The sequence below is a fragment of the Rousettus aegyptiacus genome, unplaced genomic scaffold (assembly GCF_014176215.1).
Source record: "Rousettus aegyptiacus isolate mRouAeg1 unplaced genomic scaffold, mRouAeg1.p scaffold_m13_p_6, whole genome shotgun sequence".
Classification (NCBI taxonomy): Eukaryota; Metazoa; Chordata; class Mammalia; order Chiroptera; family Pteropodidae; genus Rousettus; species Rousettus aegyptiacus.
This window is the reverse complement of record NW_023416309.1, coordinates 80,276,379-80,294,524: the sequence shown is the minus strand read 5'-3', so window position 1 is coordinate 80,294,524 and position 18,146 is coordinate 80,276,379. Positions and strand designations below refer to the sequence as shown.

At 44.0% G+C, this 18,146-nt stretch overlaps 1 protein-coding gene across 5 annotated transcripts in view; it reads right to left on the bottom strand.

The window, feature by feature from the left end:
- Nucleotides 1–1,879: 1,879 nt before the first annotated feature.
- FAM222B (family with sequence similarity 222 member B) overlaps nucleotides 1,880–18,146 on the bottom strand; it is a 54,792-nt gene continuing 38,525 nt past the window's right edge. For 4 of the 5 annotated variants that reach the window (XM_016139042.2, XM_036223017.1, XM_016139043.2 and 1 more), the window contains 2 exons: nucleotides 12,168–12,289; nucleotides 1,880–5,809 (listed from right to left, as the gene is read on the bottom strand). In XM_016139042.2, coding sequence (XP_015994528.2) covers nucleotides 4,203–5,809; nucleotides 12,168–12,249 — 1,689 coding nt within the window. In that variant the 5' untranslated portion in view covers nucleotides 12,250–12,289 and the 3' untranslated portion in view covers nucleotides 1,880–4,202. The remainder of the gene's footprint in view (nucleotides 5,810–12,167; nucleotides 12,290–18,146) is intronic. The other variant, XM_016139044.2, reaches the window with a different exon arrangement.

Below are 18,146 nucleotides of genomic sequence, written 5' to 3'. Positions count from 1 at the left end.
TGCATGTTCTTAACACAAAACAACTGTTTGATGAATGTTGTTAATCTAACCCCAAAGCACAGCCCATATTCAGGGACTAAGCTGAGCAAAGGGTTCTTTGAGGTATACAAGACACTTAGATTTTCTCAGGCATACATCATTTGCTTTTCATACAAGCTTCAGTGCGTGCCTGTGATTATCTACACTGATGAACTAGGAACAGAGGAGAAAGTTTACTTCAGTAATCTTTCAGCTGGTTTGGAGCAGGGCCTGGATTGTTTCAAGCTCCAGCAATCCCTAGAAATACATCTCCTTTTAATTTTGTCGATAGTTAGATTTGGGTTTGGCTCTTTACTGTGCTTGCTTTTTGACAAGAGACTTAGCTATATGGGGATGTGTCCTTGTTCTCACTGGTAAAAGAATAATCCTGCTCACCTAGATTAGTGAAAATAAATCAGCACCAAGTGCTTTATTTTTCTTGCCTGGCCCTGAGAAGAGGCCTAAAGATGGAAACTTTTATCTAGTAAGGGAAAAATTCAAGGGCTGCAGTTCTTCTCTCCTACAGAGGGGTTCAGGTGAAGAGCCCTTCTCAGAAAGTGACAGATAAGGACTGAGCCTCAGACGGTCAGCCTGGGAGACTACCAGCTAAAGCCTCAAAAGGTCAAATTTATTGATCTAGGGGTAGCTGGGGCTTGCTGAGAGTCAAGATGGCACCTTCACTAGATAAACCATCTTGGTACAGTGACACCTGGAAGCTGGTTAGGAAAAGCCAGCTCTAACAAGAAATGCCTTCACTTAAGTGCTTCAGGCAACAAACAGGTGGAACCATGAGGACCTTCCAAGAGGAGGCATACACTTGGGTCATGCTTGGGCTCCCTCTACTGGCAAGAGTGTGCAACTGCACTACTCTAGGGGGAAGTGCCTTCTAGAGCTCTGCGCAATGAGATGCTGCAGTCAACCCCACACCTGAGCCTAGCCCTCATTCCAGTGCAGGCAGTCATAACTGCCTAATGGAACCCAGGCCAGGTTTTGCATCAAAGTGTGAGCTAGACTTACTTCACTGTCTACTCTGCCAACCTCTGACCTTGGGTTAACGGCAGATCTCATCTGACACACAAGAGAGCTTTCACAGGATTTTATGTGTAAAGGAGCCAAAAGTCCTTTCACAAAACAGGCATGTTCAGGAGGGGAGGGTGCTTTCCAGCTTCATCAATATTCTGACAGTCACCTGCTGACTCTTGCTAAGGGTCTGATTCCACCCCCACTGAATCCCACACTTTGGAAATCTTTCCTTCCTCCCACATCTTAGCCCAAACCCGCACTCAGCAGAAAAGGGAGGGGAGAATCTACAGTTTGATCCTTGAACAACACAAGTTTGAAATGCATGGGCCCACTTACAGATATTTTCAATATTGTACGTACTTATTATTTTAGCATTTTCTTCTAGCTTTATTACGAATACAGCATATAATACATATACCTTATTACCTCCACCTGTCGAAGGCCCTCGGAAATTCCCAAATGTTGGTAATGGAAGGGGAGGGAGGGAAATTTAGTCTCAAATTGGCTTATTAGCAAATCGGATCTGCATTTTTCAATGACTGATGGCAGTATATTTCAGGCCTCCATGAAGGAGGCAAACCATACTCACCCATCAAATCCCACCAAGGCCCCAGCCAGCTGGGTACCTCCCAGGGGCTGACTGGTCTACTTCATGCCTTATGGCACCGACAGCATCTGGTCTGCGATAACAGATTGGGAGGTCTTCTGAGTAATGAATACTCTAGGGCCTCCCCTCTTTAAAATGAGGAATTACTTCTAATAAATGATACATTAAGAAACGATTATAAAAAAAAAATCACCCCAAACATTGACACCATTAAACGAATAGGACAAGATCAAAAGGTGAGTTTTTTCTTTTTACTGGTTTATAATAATCTTAAAAACCCCATCACACCCATAAACCACCACAGGTGAGAAGATGAGGGAGATGGAGAATGAATGCTACAGTATGTGAACAGCTTGGGAATCTCAGTATTCCCCAGGGGCAGTGTGGGATGGAGGCAGGGAATGTGGCTAGGAGGCCCTGGTTTGGACCCTTATTGCTGGTTGGGGGTTGGCTGTGGCAGAGTGGGGAGGGGCTCAGGGTGAACTAGGAAACATCTCACACCAAAGGCGAGGGTAGTTGGGGGTGGAGGTGGGGTCACAGTACATTTTCCATGCAGATTAGGGGTGGGAGAGCTTCAGAGACTTGCACCCCTACACAGGAAGAGATGGGTTTGAGGTTTGATTTAAAGCCCCCAAGTTGGTGTCTGGTCCAATTTCTAAAATGGCAGCTCACCTTTCAGGGAGAGACATTGGAAAAAATTACAGCAAAAATATCTGGTTTGGAGATCAAGCAAGAGATAAGGGGAGACGGTGGTGTTCTTTCAATTTAACTCAGAAAAGCGAGACTTGGAAGGGGGCCCTGGGTGAGATGGCCAACACCTTGGGAGAAGGCATTGCACCAGAAGCTACAGGTGCTCCTGAGGGCTCAGGGACAGGGAGGTACCAGTGTTCACAAAAGGCAGGAAAACAACTGGGAACAATAAATTAGGACTTCATGTTGCTATCATTTGGCATAACACAATCAGGCTTTTTTTTTTTTTTTCCTTTTTAAATATAAGGCAACTTGCCAACACATAATTTAAAAACTGGTCTTCAGTCACATTGCTTCAGATCACTAGAAAATTTCTGGCTAAAGAACAGTAGATAGTATAGTAAACAAAACCCAGAATCTTAAATAACACCAGCTCACATTCCCCAGAGACAAGAGGAAAGGTAAGGGCTTATTTGGTTTTAAAAAACAAAACGAAACAAAACAAAAAAGGCAGAGCTCAACTACGCATATTTAACAGAAGGGTGCAAAAAATTATGAAACATAATCTAAGTTTTAAAAGTTACAGAAGTTTTAAATTTCTAGCCAAGTAATTGTCAATAGGGAATGAGACGTGTTAAGCATGGAGTGGGTATGCACCAAAACTGGGCAAGGGGCAGGATGGGCTCTTTCCAGAGTAGGCCCATCTCTGGCTGTTAGAACCATGCTTATTTGGTAAAGGAAGAATTCAAAGAGCTTAAGGCTTTGTGTTTTTCCTTCTTTCTTCATCAAACTGAGGGGCTGAGAAGAGGTGACTAGAGGGTGAATGTACCTGTGGGGCCACTCGCACACAATGCTACTCAAACCCACACTACATTCATACAGAAATATGACATTTAAAATTACAGTGTAGAGCAATATGCTTAGCCAGTGTAGAGAGAATCAATTTTTTTTTTTTTTTTTTTGGTTTTTAACTCCAATGTGATCATTCCTTACCTAATTAATTCCTCAAGTAAGATTTGTTTGTTTCACTTACTTTTTTGAGGGAGGTAGGGGATGAGGGCAGCAGGTGAGTTAGGAGAGAGGTAACAGTGAGAAAGGGATCTTGGGTATCCTGGGTGGTCACTGCATTTCTCTAGGTCTGGAAGAGGGAATCAGAAACCAAGATACAAACACAAAGACAGATTATTTCTCCCCAAGTCTCAAGGCTATGGCCAAGTACCTGCAGGATGCCCTTGAGAAGCGTGGCTAAAACAAGCATACTGGCTCTTGGATCAATGGAGATGTAAAACAAAGCCTTTAGGAATGGAGAGAAGCAGGGAGGAGATGAAGACTGCTTAGTTTCCATTTGAGGTCTTTGGGTGAATAAGGAATTACCTTCCAGGGCACTAGAGAAGTCTGGCTTCTTAGTCCAAAAGTGAGACAGACAGACAGACAGGGAGAGGCCTAGCTTAGGGGACTGGGCACCTACAGCTATCTCACCTAAGGCCCTTCCATTAGCTCACACCTGAGTTCTAAGGGAAACAGGCAGAGCAGGAAAAACCAGGAGACTGCTGGTGGGAAATGCTGAAGGGGTGGGGGAAAGATGGGACACAATGGTGGGACTGCAAGGTAGGGCAACAGCAGAGAGAAAAGCCTGGGGTTGGGATTAGGTCCTAACATAACCCCAAAGCTGCTGGGGCTGGTGGCGGAGAGGATGAGGGCACAGAGGATCCCCTTCTGTCCTCAATTAGATCCCACCAAATTCCCTTTCTTAGACATCTAATGATCACATTGGAGCAGTAAAACTCTGAAACTATCCAATTATTCAAAAGAAAGACTAAATCTAGGAAGGTGATGTGTAGCTTGTAGAGGGCACCGGGACTACCTATCTATACCCAGGGTGCTGAATATGAAGACTTCGACTATCTGTGGGATCAGGGGCTCGGTTGCCAGGGGCTCGGTGGGCCTTGCTCAGCATAGCCAAGCTCTGTTCTCGGAAGCAGGCCTGCTGGAAATCCCCACTTAGGTAATCCACTGTTTGCATCAAGCTGTTTTGGCTTGCCACTGGACCGCCCCCGGTCCCTGCTCGGTAGTGGGCCCCAGCAGCTGCCGCACAGTCGAGTGGTGCACCCGTGGGCTGCCCACTGTGGAACGGCATGGTGAGGTCTTGAGACCCCGAGCTGTCGCTATTGGGAGTGGGCAAAATGTTGTTCCACAGGGGTTGGAAGTAGTGACCATTGGGATAGGCCAGTGGGGCTGCCAGGCCGTTGACTGGAGGGGATGGGGTTGGCTTTTCCAGAGGTGGCTTCAGATGGAACGACTGTGCCAGGCAGAGTTCCTGCGGGTAGGAAGGGGCCTTGCCCACAAAGCCAGGCCCTGCCAACTCGCGTCCTGCCCCATGTTTGCCTGTCAGGCCAGGGGCTGGCGTCCCACCAGCCTCACTGCACATCTGTTGTAGGTGGGCCAGCTGGTGCTGGTTCCAGGCAACTGGCTTGAGGTCGCTAGTGTAGCCAGTGGGGGCTCGAGAGATGCCCGTGGGTAGGTTGACAGGGCCTGTGGCAGGCAATGCGGCTGCAGCCACATGGGTGTGCTCCATGGGATTGACCACACATGAAGGCATTGGTGTGGGGACGCTGTGGGTCGACACCCGGGTGCTTGCATTGATGAGCAGACTGCGACTAATGGGGCTGGGGTTGGCGATCTGGCCCTCACACACTGAGGTAGTGCTGATGCCTGCCCTCGTCTGGCAAAACTGGTTGATCTGGTGCACGATGCTGCTCAGGTCCGGGGGCTGGCTGTGCTGCAGGGTGGCCGCCATTGAAAGGGGGATAGTTGAGGTAGACACGGTCACATTCGGGGGGGCATCTGAGTCTGGCATCTTCCGACCTCCATGCAGCAAGGGATTGGGGGGGTGCTGGAGACCTTGGTGAGACAGGGCCTGAGGGTGGACCAAGCCTTGGGTTTGGGTCATGGGCTGAGGATGGCCCAAGCCCTGAGGCTGCTGGAGGCTCTGAGGGTGGGACAGTGCCTGGGGTGGCGGGATACCCTGAGGGTGCTGCAGCGTCTGGGGAGGGGCCTGGGCCAGGGTCTGTGCATGCTGCAGGGCCTGCTGGCGGGCCAGAGCCTGGGCCTGGGGATGGGCTAAAGTGCTGGGTGCCACAGTGGCATAGGGTGCCACTGGGGGGTTCATGATGGCCTCAGGGAGCAACCGGGCTCGGGTGCCGTCAAAGTCCTTGAGTATGCTTTTGGCTGGCACTTTGACAATGGCAAGCAGGCCTGCCTTGGTGGCAGCCTGAGTCGGGTAGGGACTGTAGCGCTGGGCTGATGTGTCGAGGCCGTTCACAGTACGACGAACGTGTTTCCGCTGGGGAACCTTCACACTGTTGGGGAAGATTTTTATAGTCAGTGGGTTGTTTGCGACCTTCTTAGCATACGCGTCCAATTCGGCTGGGGTGGGATAGTGAGCAGTTCTCATTTTCTGTGTAGTGTCCCCTAGAGAGAGAGAGAAGGGGAAGGAGAGCAAAGAAGGAGAGGGAGCTCATCAGTGCCAAACCAATCAGCCCTTCTAGATTCCCTTTTTGAGGCCCTATGGTGGAGGACATGGGGAGCTAGCTAAATTGTCATCCCTAGTCTTCAGTTGCAGACCCAGCCTCAGCCCTCAAGATAACAGCACTGCTAACTTTTAGTCAGTGCTTACAATGGGCCAGGCCTTGGGCTAAGTGACAGGCTATCTCAATGAATACTTACTGCTGCTTTAGAAAGCAGGTACTATCATGATTCCTCTTTTACAAATGAGGGCATTAAAGACTGGAATAGCAGAGTAACTTTCAAAAGTCCTGTATCTTGCACAGCCAGACCTTGGCAAATTCTCACAGAGATAACTCTTATATGGAACTCTGAGTTCCTACCGGCCCATGCTTGCCTGGGGGTTGGAAGTTCTAAGCAGAGCTGCTGGTCAGGGCCCTCTGTGGCCACTCAGTCCTTTCCCCAGGACACCTGGGGGTTAAGAGAACACCCAGAATGACTACTCTTCACTCTGCAGCAGCCAGTGAGGCATCAGCTTTTCCTTTGGCCTTGGCAGCTGGGGCACCATGCCCACTGGGTGGGTATCCTGGCACAGTGGATAGGATGCTTCTTCTTTAGGAGCAGAGTTAAGCTGCCAACATCCCTCCCCATGCCTATGTCACAAGTTCACTTTTGTTTACAGCTTACTCTCAGCCTGACTGGGTGAAGACCAAAAGGCTTTATTTATTTCCTTGTGGGGGGTTACAATAATGACAGGGCAGCAGGGAGGGAATTTGAGAAGAAAGGATTCAGAGAATCTTTAAGTCCTGAGAGCCAAAAATAGTCTATATTCGGCCCTTGTCAGCTGTTACTTTCCAAAAGGAAAGAGGAAAAACCTGCCTTCCTTTGGAGACTACGGAAATACCCATTCAATGTGCCTCATTAATGTTAACAGTCTCTTTGTTCCCATCTCCAGTTGCCTCCCATCAGGGGGCTCCAGCGGATGTTGTTGTGCTTCTAGTCAAAACGGAAAAGGTTCTGAGAACAAGAGCTCTTTAAGGATGCTAGGCTTCTGCAAGGGGTCTCTGCTCTGTTATTCCACTCTCTGAGAAAGGGTCTCCCCTGAGTATACACAGAAGGTGCTCAATAAAGGCTTGCTGAGTGAGTTAAGTACACAGACTGCCCAAAGCAGAAAGAAAGGGGCTTGGCTGGGAGCCTAAACTCAGCGAGCTGACTCCCTCCCTACTTCCTCCCCTTGCTGGAGGTAGCCATTCAGACCAGGGACTAAGTTGACTAAATGCCCAGCTTGTGGCTTCAGCTGGCTTGGCTCAAGGAGATCCCATTCAGAGTCATGTCACTGGGCATCAACTGGAATAGAAGTAGGCTGGTGAGTGTGCTAGAAGGAAGAGGGCATAGCTGCCGTCCTTTGGTGACATTGCTGGTTAGCTGGCAGCAATTGCTTAGAAACTGCTCTTGGAAACAGAAAAAGAAAGCTCGAGTCTAGGAGGGGTAGAGAGATTTGGGCCCACACTAAACAAGGTAGAATTTAGCAAAAAGGGTATGGAAAGAAAAAAATTGTGCTTCCAAATACTGGCACAATGCCTTGAACTTAGCAGATACGCCAACATATTTAAGAGTCTGCTTTATTTATGAGTACAGAATAAATGCTCTACCCATAAATGAAATGTCTATAAGATGACTGATTTGGAGAAGATCTTAAAAGGATGCATGTATGTGATGGTGACAATTGAGGGTAAAGGCAGAGAGGCCCAAAAATCTTTCCCATCCACTAGGTAGTAACCAGATGATGAGCAGATTCAAAGCTCTGAGAGCAAAGTCTGAGTTCTGCTGCTTTTTATAAGCCACTGTCTCATAAAATGGGACCATTTTCTGACCAAGTTCTTACATTCTCCTGAACAAGAAGATAAAAGTCTGGAATCACTGAGAGATAGTTTCTAAATTCATGGCACCAGAACTGCATTAGAAGCTGCCCTGGTCAGTCACTGTACTTAGTTAGGTTTCTGACTGGTCAAAATCGTGACACTCCTAGTTCACTGCCTTATCCAGAGCAGACATGTAGTAAATACTTGGTAAGTGTCATCAGTATAGGTACTGCCTGACTGAACAAGTGGGGCTGAGGAATGCGAGCCCAAAATTGCTAGGTTTTAGTTCAGACAGTCATTAAAAGCTTGGGCTTTCCTCGATGCTGGTGGGCTTCTCCCCTTGAAGGCCAAATAAGAGAGAGAGATACACTAGCTGCTGAATAATATATTGTTCCTTGTTCCAAGTCAGTACCAACTCTCAGGTTAGTTTTTTCCTAAGAAAGCATAAGCAGAAGGGATCATGGCCTCATTCAGAAATAGAAATGGGACACTTATACTGATTAGTTCTTTTTGTCTTGCTTCCACTGATGTTGACTGAGGGTATTCAAATAAAGGAATCAGAATCAAAGGGAAGTACAGGTGGAGAGGGTAGACACAGGCTATAATATCTTCGTCAAGGATGAATCTCATGGATGAGATGAGTATACTGGATAAGAGGCCACACTGTGGGAATACAGCCACCCACTTCACATACCAGAACTATAGCCCAACCCTTAAAGAAAGCTAAGTTTTCCTCAATACTTTCTTATCTCAGTTTCTACACAGGCAACCTGGAGCTTTTCTTTTTTCTAAAACATCTTCCCCTGAGTACACAGCTACTATAGATACCACAGCGTTGTAAGAAACTTATTTAAATATTGGGTACCAGTGGTGTCATTAATCAAGACATAAGGCAGTATAAAGAACAGGAAATCTGTGGTTAGAAAAAAAAAAGAGAGATCGATTCAAGCACTACCCAGAGTCTCGGTCATTCCTCATTTATAAACATGGATGATACCTACTGTCCTACCTCAAAGAATTACTTCGATCAAGAGAGTTAACAAATGGGAAGAAGCTCTGTGGACAGAAACAAAGACTGTTGATATTTATAGCAGGTTTGGCTGAGTCTGCCCACAGACAGGACAAAGTGACCTGACCAAAGAAGTCCCAACTGTAGAAGTGCCTGAACTTGAGTCTGAGTTAAAAGTAGCAGAAAGTACTATTCTCTATTCCAAGGACTGGGGGGTGGGGTGGGGGAAGAATCTCCCTGAAATCAAGCTTCCCCGCAGGGACCTCCCTGTGTATCCCATTTTGAAGGTCAGAAGACACGGGTGGCATATGCGGCAGGAACCTATAAATTTATAGGTGAGGAGGCACAGTCAGTGTGTTTCTAATGCAGGCTTTGGAGTCTGAACCAAGTGTGAGTTCTAGCATAGTCACTTGAACTGTAATGTGATGTTGGCAAGTGGTAAATACTCTGTACCTCATCTTTAAAAGAAAGATAAGTGAATCTCCCAAATAGAATTACTGAATAATAAGGACATATATAAAAATACTTAAGATAGTGCCTGGCACATAGTAAGCACTCAACAGATGTTAACTAATATTTCTGACGTGAGTTTATCCAGCGTTTGGGCCAATTCACTATTTCCAGGCCCTGCCACTAGAGGGCAGATAGGTATACAAAGAAGCAGCACAAAATGATAATTTTGCTATTTGTCCCAGGCCCCAAAACTCTACAAGAGGTCAAAGTTATTGTCTAAAAAATGATTGGAGAAAAAAGTACCTTTGGTCATTTCAGCCATTCACCCAGAAATATTTACTGAGCCACTATGATATACCTGACCATGAGCTGAGGATATAGGATCAGAGGCTTGGGGTTTTAATGAAAAAAAAATGTTCAAAAACACATTTTCTGGGGTATTCAGAGAAGATGAGTCAGAGGAAAACAAATTTTCAAGTACAGAGTTCCAAAAGGGCTGAGGACGCTCAAAGCGAATGACATCATGGAATATATAATTTAGAAAAGCTCTAGGAGGGTATCTACCTAGCCTTTACTGTGGTCCTCTACCAAGTAAAGGACCCACCCCAAGTGAGCCAAGTTGTTCTTTAATCCGGCCTGCCCTATAGCAAATTACATGTCTAGGACAGGAAATGCATTATATCTTCTTACACACAGAGAAAAGGAAGGGGAGACGAGAAAATCCTGTGATTCTGTACATATGGCAGCTCAAATCTGGGGAAAAGTGATTAGCCAGGTGATTTACAATGCTAGGCCAAGAAGCCACATATCCCATCTCCTGACTCCTGATCCACCTCTCCTGTCTTGATCTGACTCTTACAATACAAAGCACAATAAGCTATAAACATATGTATCCCATCCCTAATCCACCAGATACCAAGCTCTGTTTCTAGCAACTTATAAGACCTTTCTAAGGATGCGGGGCAGGGGAAAGCTGAAGTCACGAAACTGGTTTTAAGGTCTCTATAGATGATAGGTTTGGGCTCTGAGCAGCTCTTCAGCTGCTGGTTCCCAAAAGAGACAGTTCATGCTCCATCTCACCTTACCTATAAATGTTTAACACTAACAGCTATAAGTCTCATGATAGGATTTTTTTCCCCCATCATACATTTTGAGATAGGAGAGAAGAAAGCAAGCAAGCTTAAAAATACCAACAGGATTTCTCCTCTGCAAAGGTGTGTTTAGTTAAGAATAGCAACAAGAGAGTCCAAAGGGATTCAAATACACTGTCCTCAAATGGACAAGTGAACCTGAAACCAGGAAAGAAGGATATCTCAATTCTCGAATATAGATTGGGGACAGTAGTTGGCAGAGGCTATTTAGGGGATGCTTGGCAGAGAAGGAAGTGGAGATCCAAAGTTAGCACCTAAGATAAAGCTGCTAATTTACCAAATGGCTCATCCTTGATTATCACATATTTGGGTGAAGCTGTCAGAGTGAGTTAAAGCATCCAGAAGATAGAGAGTGCCACTCTTTTGTCATCCTCTTGTATGTTTCCAAGTATACACCCTCTTATTGTGTCCCTGGAAGCCCAGAACCAGTCACAGTGCAATTAGCATTGCAGATTTGGGTGGCCGGGGAGCACATACAATATCATCGACCAGTTATCATTTATTAATAGAAAGGCTAGGGGAAAAGCTGGTACAGCAGAACCTGCCTATTATGTCAGGCAGATGCAGAAGGAAGACTATCACCTTCAGCTCTGTCATTACGCAAGCTGAATTTATTGGCCAAATCCTAGAACTAGCCAGGCTCTGACTCTTACTCTCCCTCAAAGAAAAGTCAAGAGGCTAGATCATTATTAACTTCTGAAGATGATCTTTGAGCAGGGGTTGGCGAACTACAGCCTACAGGCCAAAATCTAGCTGCTGTGTTTTTATAAAAAATTTTTTATTGGAACACAGTCACACACATTTGTTTACATATTGTCTACAGCTTCCCTTGCCCTAGAACAGCAGAGCTGAGTAGATGCAACAGAGTACACACGGCCCTTTACAGAAAAAGTTGGCCAAACCCTGTCATAAAAGACTCAGGTAAGTTGCTAAAGCACCTTCTTTATTATAGGGTAAGCCTAGATGCCTCACTGATTTCCCCTTTTTTGCTCTGAAAGGAAGATCTATTCCAAATTTAGGGCCATTTTGACACTTGAAGATACTGTACATGGTAATGAGCCAGGAATAGAATCTTTTCCTTGCACATCATGCAGTGCAAGGATAGAAGGTGAAATGTGGGAAAGCATGAAGTATAAGACCCCAGTTCTAGCCAGTTTAAGACATAACTCTAATACACAGTTCTGAAAAGCTCAATCTGTGTGAAGTATATTAGCAGGAATACACCCAGAGATGCTGAGAAAGCTAGCTCCCTATCCCTCTGAAGGTGAAAGCTCCTTTACTTGCTGTGAACTGAGGTCACTGGCTCAGAAGGCAGACAGCTAAGCCAAAGGGAACTGTCTGTTTCCATGGTAGAGAGTGCTCAGAGAGTTCAAAACAACAGAACAGTAAAAATAGTTTGCTTTAGAGATATAGTAAGTACTTTGGGTTGTGTTTTCATTCAATTCTTCGTTGGGATTCAAACTGAGAAACTCTTTTTTGAAGGGTGAGAGTATATATACACATACATATTTATACATACATACATATATGTATATAATATACATTATATATATTACATAGATATAATATCGTAAAACTCCTTATAGCTTTGTTGCTGAACAAAAACAGCTATCGGCAACATTTAAAATTAAGATGCTATACATACTGGGAAATTCTAGAATTTTAAAGAACCTCTCTGACCGAGACGTGTCTCATACTGCTGACCAGTTTTTTGCAACTGCTTTCTTCTGTTTATGCTGCAGAGTATCTTGGAGATACAGAAGTCCACGGTCAATGTACCTCAGGTGTGCCTCTGAAGTAACCCAAATGTAGAGAGAAGATAAAGTATCACATTCTTCTACAGTACTCACATTTCTGAAGTCCAGTGTTCATCTGCGTGTGAGAAAGAAGCTGAAAGGACAGGTCACCTGGCCCTGGTAGACAGGCTAGCATGGCAGACCAGCATCAACACAACATGGGGCAGTCACTCACACTGTAATGAACAAAAAAACAAGGTCATGGAATATAATAGGAACTCACTCAAGGAAGATACCAGGGACATCTGTATGAGCAGCAGAGGAGCAAGTTTAGATAGATAAGTAATTTAATTAGCATATTGGTTGAAAATATATCTATGTCTTTATCTGTAGAAATAATTTGCCCCCAATTACTACTATGGGTAAAATGATATTTCACTCAGCACAGATGAGTAGGTGGAGAAAATAAAAACTGGAAAATACCTATCCATAAGATAAAATGGAAAATACAGGTATATCTGTAAGGTCTTTTATAATCACAAGCTCTAAATGCACTCACTTGGCATTTGCATTTCCTGCAGACTGCCTCTCCCTTTCACCGGCTTTTGGACAGGCCCATTGGGCTGCCAGATAAATGGCATACTAACTCTCATCTGTGCCCCAGCTAAGGCAGGAAGAGAAAGGCTAGAGCACATTCTAAGGTGAAGGGAAATAATGATTTCTCCCTGAAAATAGACCAGTGTTCCTGAAGAGAGCTGGGCCTCAAAGAGCCATCCTCAGTCTATTTACTGGGCTGGTTGGGAACCAGGGCACTTAGGCATTTCCAGAGACAACTTAGTATACAAGTTGTAAAGGCACCTAAAATTTGACTTGTGACTCCAGCAACCTGAACTCACTTTTAAAAGAAAGAAGGAGAAAAGCATCCTAGGAGACACAGTTAACGACTGTTACATCAAATGCTGTTTGTAAGTTTCTGGGGATTCACCTTTCCTATCACACAATTAGACCTTCTGAATCTCTCTCTACCCCTTCCCTTCCTCCCACTCCTCACACCCCCAAAAAAGTTGTATAAAGCTGTATTGCTCCCAGGGGAAATAAAGACAATGGCAGGCTGCCAGCAGTTCTCTTTGGGCAGGCGATCCTGACATTATGTCAAGATGGCATGGGTTCATCAGTGTTGTCTACCGACAAGATGTACACGGCCCACGCAAGCAGACATTGAGGTGCGCTTTTACAGGGAAGGAAACCTTGTCAGCAATGCCAAGCTCTCTGTATATCAAAGACCAAGCTTTTCTCAAACAAGTCTAATGTACTAAAACACCTGAAATTTCTTTCTCATACTGTAAAACCCAGAAATCAAGGTGGCATAATAAGGCTTTAGATCACAACAAAAGAGGAATGAGGGGAAAGCTCAAATGTTAAAGACCACAAAACCTCTTTCTTTCTCTTAAAGAGCCTTCTCAGGTATGTGACACCATCTTGTCACGATGAGTATCAGAGAGCTCCGGCTTGCAAGGCCAGGTAGCTGAAAAGATACTTTGTAAGAAAGGCTGTTCAAACTGTGTTTAAGATAGCAACTGTAGAAAGAACTGAAGATTTGAATGCCTCAATGAGAACAGAGCAGCCCAAGAGTTCTGGCACGGATTCGCTAGTGGGTAGGTTAACAGAATGAACACAGTGTGCCAACTCCAGTGCCTGAAAAAATAAAAAGTCTTCTGCTGGGGTCCAATGACTGAGGTACTGCTTAGAATCTCATCCCTTGTGAATGCTGATCTCTATTTAATAACCTCTCTCCTAAGGTCCTACAACTGAGGACAAACTCCAAAGAAAGGAAGGGAATTAACAAATATTGGAGCCTAATATTGTGAAATGGGCTGTCTGATGGGCTTTAGAGGTATTTTCTTAATTAGGTCTCCTAACCTTTTCTGGAGATAAATAATAATTTAATTTGTCATCTCATCATCTTTAGCTTGGATTATTACAATAGTCTTCTAAATGGTTTCTCTGTTCCACCCTTGTCCCACCACCCAATCTATTTTCCACATAGCAGCCAGAGTAATTTATTTTTTTTTTAATTGGAAATCATATCAACTCAGAAATCTCCAATGACTTACTCTCTTAGAATAAAATACAAAATCCTATCATGCCCCACAAGACCTTCCATACTGTTATTACTACCTCTCTGACCTCGTCTTCTAACCCCCACCCCGCCCCCAACCCTCTCGCTGACATGCAGCTCTCCCAAAATGCTGAGCATACTCTCACCTCTGGCCCTGTACTTCATCTCAATATCTGAGATACTGTGATGAAGGAAGTACAAAAAACACATCCACTCAGCTATCTTGCAGATAAATTCTCTCCCTGTACTTTTTGGAAGGAACCAATCTATGAATGATCACTGTAATCTCTGATATACCTATTAAATCTTGATGCCTGCAACCAAAGAGAGATGAGTAGCGGGTGTGGATCCTAAGAACTGACCATAAAATACTGCCCCTCAACCCACAATTCTGGCTTTTCTTTTTCCTTTTCTTTCTTTCTTTCTTTTTTTTTTTTTTTTTTTTAACTCTGGTTTCAATAGAAGATCAGGAAAGAATTAAACCAGCTAAACTGTGGCAAAGAGCCATTAAAGGATTTATGACAGTGAACAAAGGAGAAAAAATAAAAGATGAACACTGTAAAGACTCCAGAAAATCAATTTTCAGTTTTGGCAGGAGGGAGTGAATGAGTAATAAAGAAACCAGAGCTTGGAGCCCTCCATGATTATGTCCCCAACCAGACCCACACAGCAAGTTTAAAATACTCTTGAGTTCTCACTGGCATCATTTGGGCTAAAATTGTAGCTCCTAATTTGTGACCCTTTCTTCAAAAGTTCAGGGATCTATCTGCCCCCCTTTCCAAAAGACTGCCTCCTATACTAAGGAAGTCTTCAAGCTACCTGCCCAGTTTCACTAAAGTTGAGAATCAGATTCTGCTAGGGTAGGGAAGGCCTGATGTGGCCAGGTCAAGAGGATTGTGATGAAACACGAAGGAAGTAACTTTCTTCCACAACCCATTGTAGAAAGCAGGGATGCACAGTATAGAAGCACTCCTCTGGAGGCCTGGCAGCTCAGCACAGGCCTTTTATTTAAAAAATTCAAACCACCCACATGTTTTGATTACCATCTGGTTTCTCTTAAATGTAAAGTCCAATATAATTTTATAGCTGATATTTCTGGAAGCACAATTAGACCCAGAAATCATCACTAGCAACTACCTTCTAAAAGGGCCTCAACATTCAAGTCTTGACTTCTGAGCAGAATCAAGCAGTGACCTGGAGCTCAAGCCAAGTGAACTGTAGACACTGCGGAGAAAGAAAAAAAGATCTCCTTGGCGGAGCCTCCCTGTGAACTCTCAGCTAGTTTTCCTTTCGCCAGCTGCTCCCTAAGCAGGGGGACTACTGTATCACAGTGAACACAGAACCAAGGTGTTCAAACTCTCCTGGGACATTCACACAAGTGCCAACATTTCCCGGACTACCTCTAATTAAGGGACAAAACCCTTGTCCCCACTGGGAAAACTCAAAGGTACTTTCATCTATGCTCCTCCCCCGGCTTCAGAGACTGATAGAGGTTTATTACAGTTGTGACCTTACACAATGTTTTCTTGAGTGGCACCTCATGAAGACCCATCTATACCTTAGGGTAGGCCTGTGTTGTGTTTGTACTGCTTGTCTCTGCTTATGCTAAGACCACTGAAGGGGAAGGAAATGAGGAAGAGGAAGACTCTTCTTCATATGTTTTTTGTTGGGAAAAGTGTGGGAAAGAAGATAAAGTGCTGGTAAAGGAATTTTTACTTGAGGGGGTGGTGGCGAAGCGATCTAGAGCCATCACTTCTTAGCAGTCTCACTACCCACAATCTATGCCTTCTAGTACTTTTTTTGCCAATTCACTCTCCTGCTTTCCAAACCCTACCTTCAAAAAGAACCTCCGCAAAGGGTGACTAGCCCAATTTCTGATCCATGCTATGGTTCAAAAACTTAAATCTGCCATTTATAAACTTTAATTAAAAGTGATATTGAGAGCAGTGCCATCTCTGAGACCCCTGGTAAAGAAAGAAAATGTTATACCCCTTGTTATTTGACTCCACTGCATAAAATACATCCAATAGTAAAAATCTTGTGTACATGCATCTTAAGAGAATCTGATTAACAATGAGAAACTGCATTAATAAGAGTTATCATCTTGTAAGGGCTGCCTACGTCCACCCTCCACTGTCCTCCTCTGAACCCTGCGGCGGGCATGCCCATATGGACCCCACGATCACCCCTGCCCTGCTTCCCTCTCGGCCTGGGCGTCTCCTCACCCCTCACCTTATATACAGAGGACAGAAAAAAAAAAAGTCATCATTATTTCTGATTATACCTTCTTATCCATAAGCTAAAGGGCTTATTACTTAAAAAACTACTTTTAGTTAAGAAGGGAAAAAGTCTTATCTCACTGCTCCCTGCTCCTTTACTCCTGAAGTCCCAGAAATTAAGTTAAAACCTATGGGAAACATCAAAATACTGCTCTGAGGGAAAGAAACAGGGCCAAAGATGGCAAAAATTACATGTTTATCAAATCAGACTACAAAATCAGTCATCTTTATGGTCTGTTACAATGAAATCATCTATTCAACAGGTAATTTTGTAAGTTCAGGTAACTGTGAACTTCCAACTAAAGTGCACTTTTCACTACCTATCCAACGTAAATAAAGTTCAGCCATTGATCAAAGACATCCTTCTCCTCTATTTTTAACCCAATAGGGGGCCTAAAAGTCACTTGAAATTGTGACCTCACAAATCTATGCTGGGGGAAAGACCAAGAGAGAAAGATGGATGTTCAGGATGATCATTCTGGAACTTTGTTGAAAGCTCAGAACTATCTTTATGGCAAACTATCTCCACATACCAGAATACACGAGGCTTGGGTCTAGAAACATTACCTCAAACTACTCTTTAGAAACTATCACAAGTCTTCTTCCTATCCTGTTTCCCATCCCCACCATGGTCCCTGAAGGTATTCTCTCTGCCAGTGTTTTCTTCAGCAAGGATGCTCTTTCCCAGATCCCCTTATTGCTTAACTCTTGAATTTGTTATTCAGGTACCAGGAAAGTATTCTCCCTAGACATTCTAACCTTTTAGTGTGAGCTTCCTAAGACCAGAGCCTGTCTTTTATTTTTCCTTCCAAGTTACTGGGTCAGGAACAACATTATTCACACAATAGATGTTTAATAAATATTACTGCCCATTTTCCTGAAGAATAGCATATACTTTAATCCTAGGCTTTGGAAGTTATCCTTGAAAAACATGGGTAATACAAGTGCCAACAAGTGTCTGTGCATGTGTGTGCTTAGGTACCTAACTCAGAGTGAGAAACCAAATGAAAGTAAAACAAAAAGCCCAGGTACCACTTTTACACTGTCTTGAAAAGTCACTTGTCATCTGTACTTTAATCCCCTTGAAGTGCAAGTCAGTGTTCCTAAAAATTTTTTAATGTAGTCTGTGTTTATTGCAGGCAGCTAAATAAAAACTTGCAGTTTTTCATTTTGGTATGTAATAGGTTTGAGTTCCCAAAGCCCTATCAGGACTAAATCACTATACCTTAAGCTGAACCAAGGTAAACTGACCTCTGCATTTACCCATATTCATAATCGCAAGCAGAACTGTCAGATGGGTAGAATTTTACCCCTAAGTACCTGAGATTGTGCCCAGTAAGACAATGAGAACAAGAAACAGCTTCCTTGAAATAAGACACAAATATTGGATATTTACCTTTTACAATTTCCTGCAGAACTTGTACTAAATCAGAAAGTTTCAAATTATTATTCAGATGAAATATAATTCAACAAATATGCTACAATTCTGTGGCAACTTTTAATCGTCAAAGTCTTGAGTCCCACACTATCCATGAAAAGTTGCCATGTGAGTGAGAAGTACTAATCTCACACCCACATGGATATACTGAGGAAACAGAGCGAAACTATTCTTTAGAAAGGGAATCTGCAGAAAAGGTATCAACACTGGGTTAAGCCTCAGGCTGTCTGGAAAGTCCTTTAACAAGCCAGGCACAG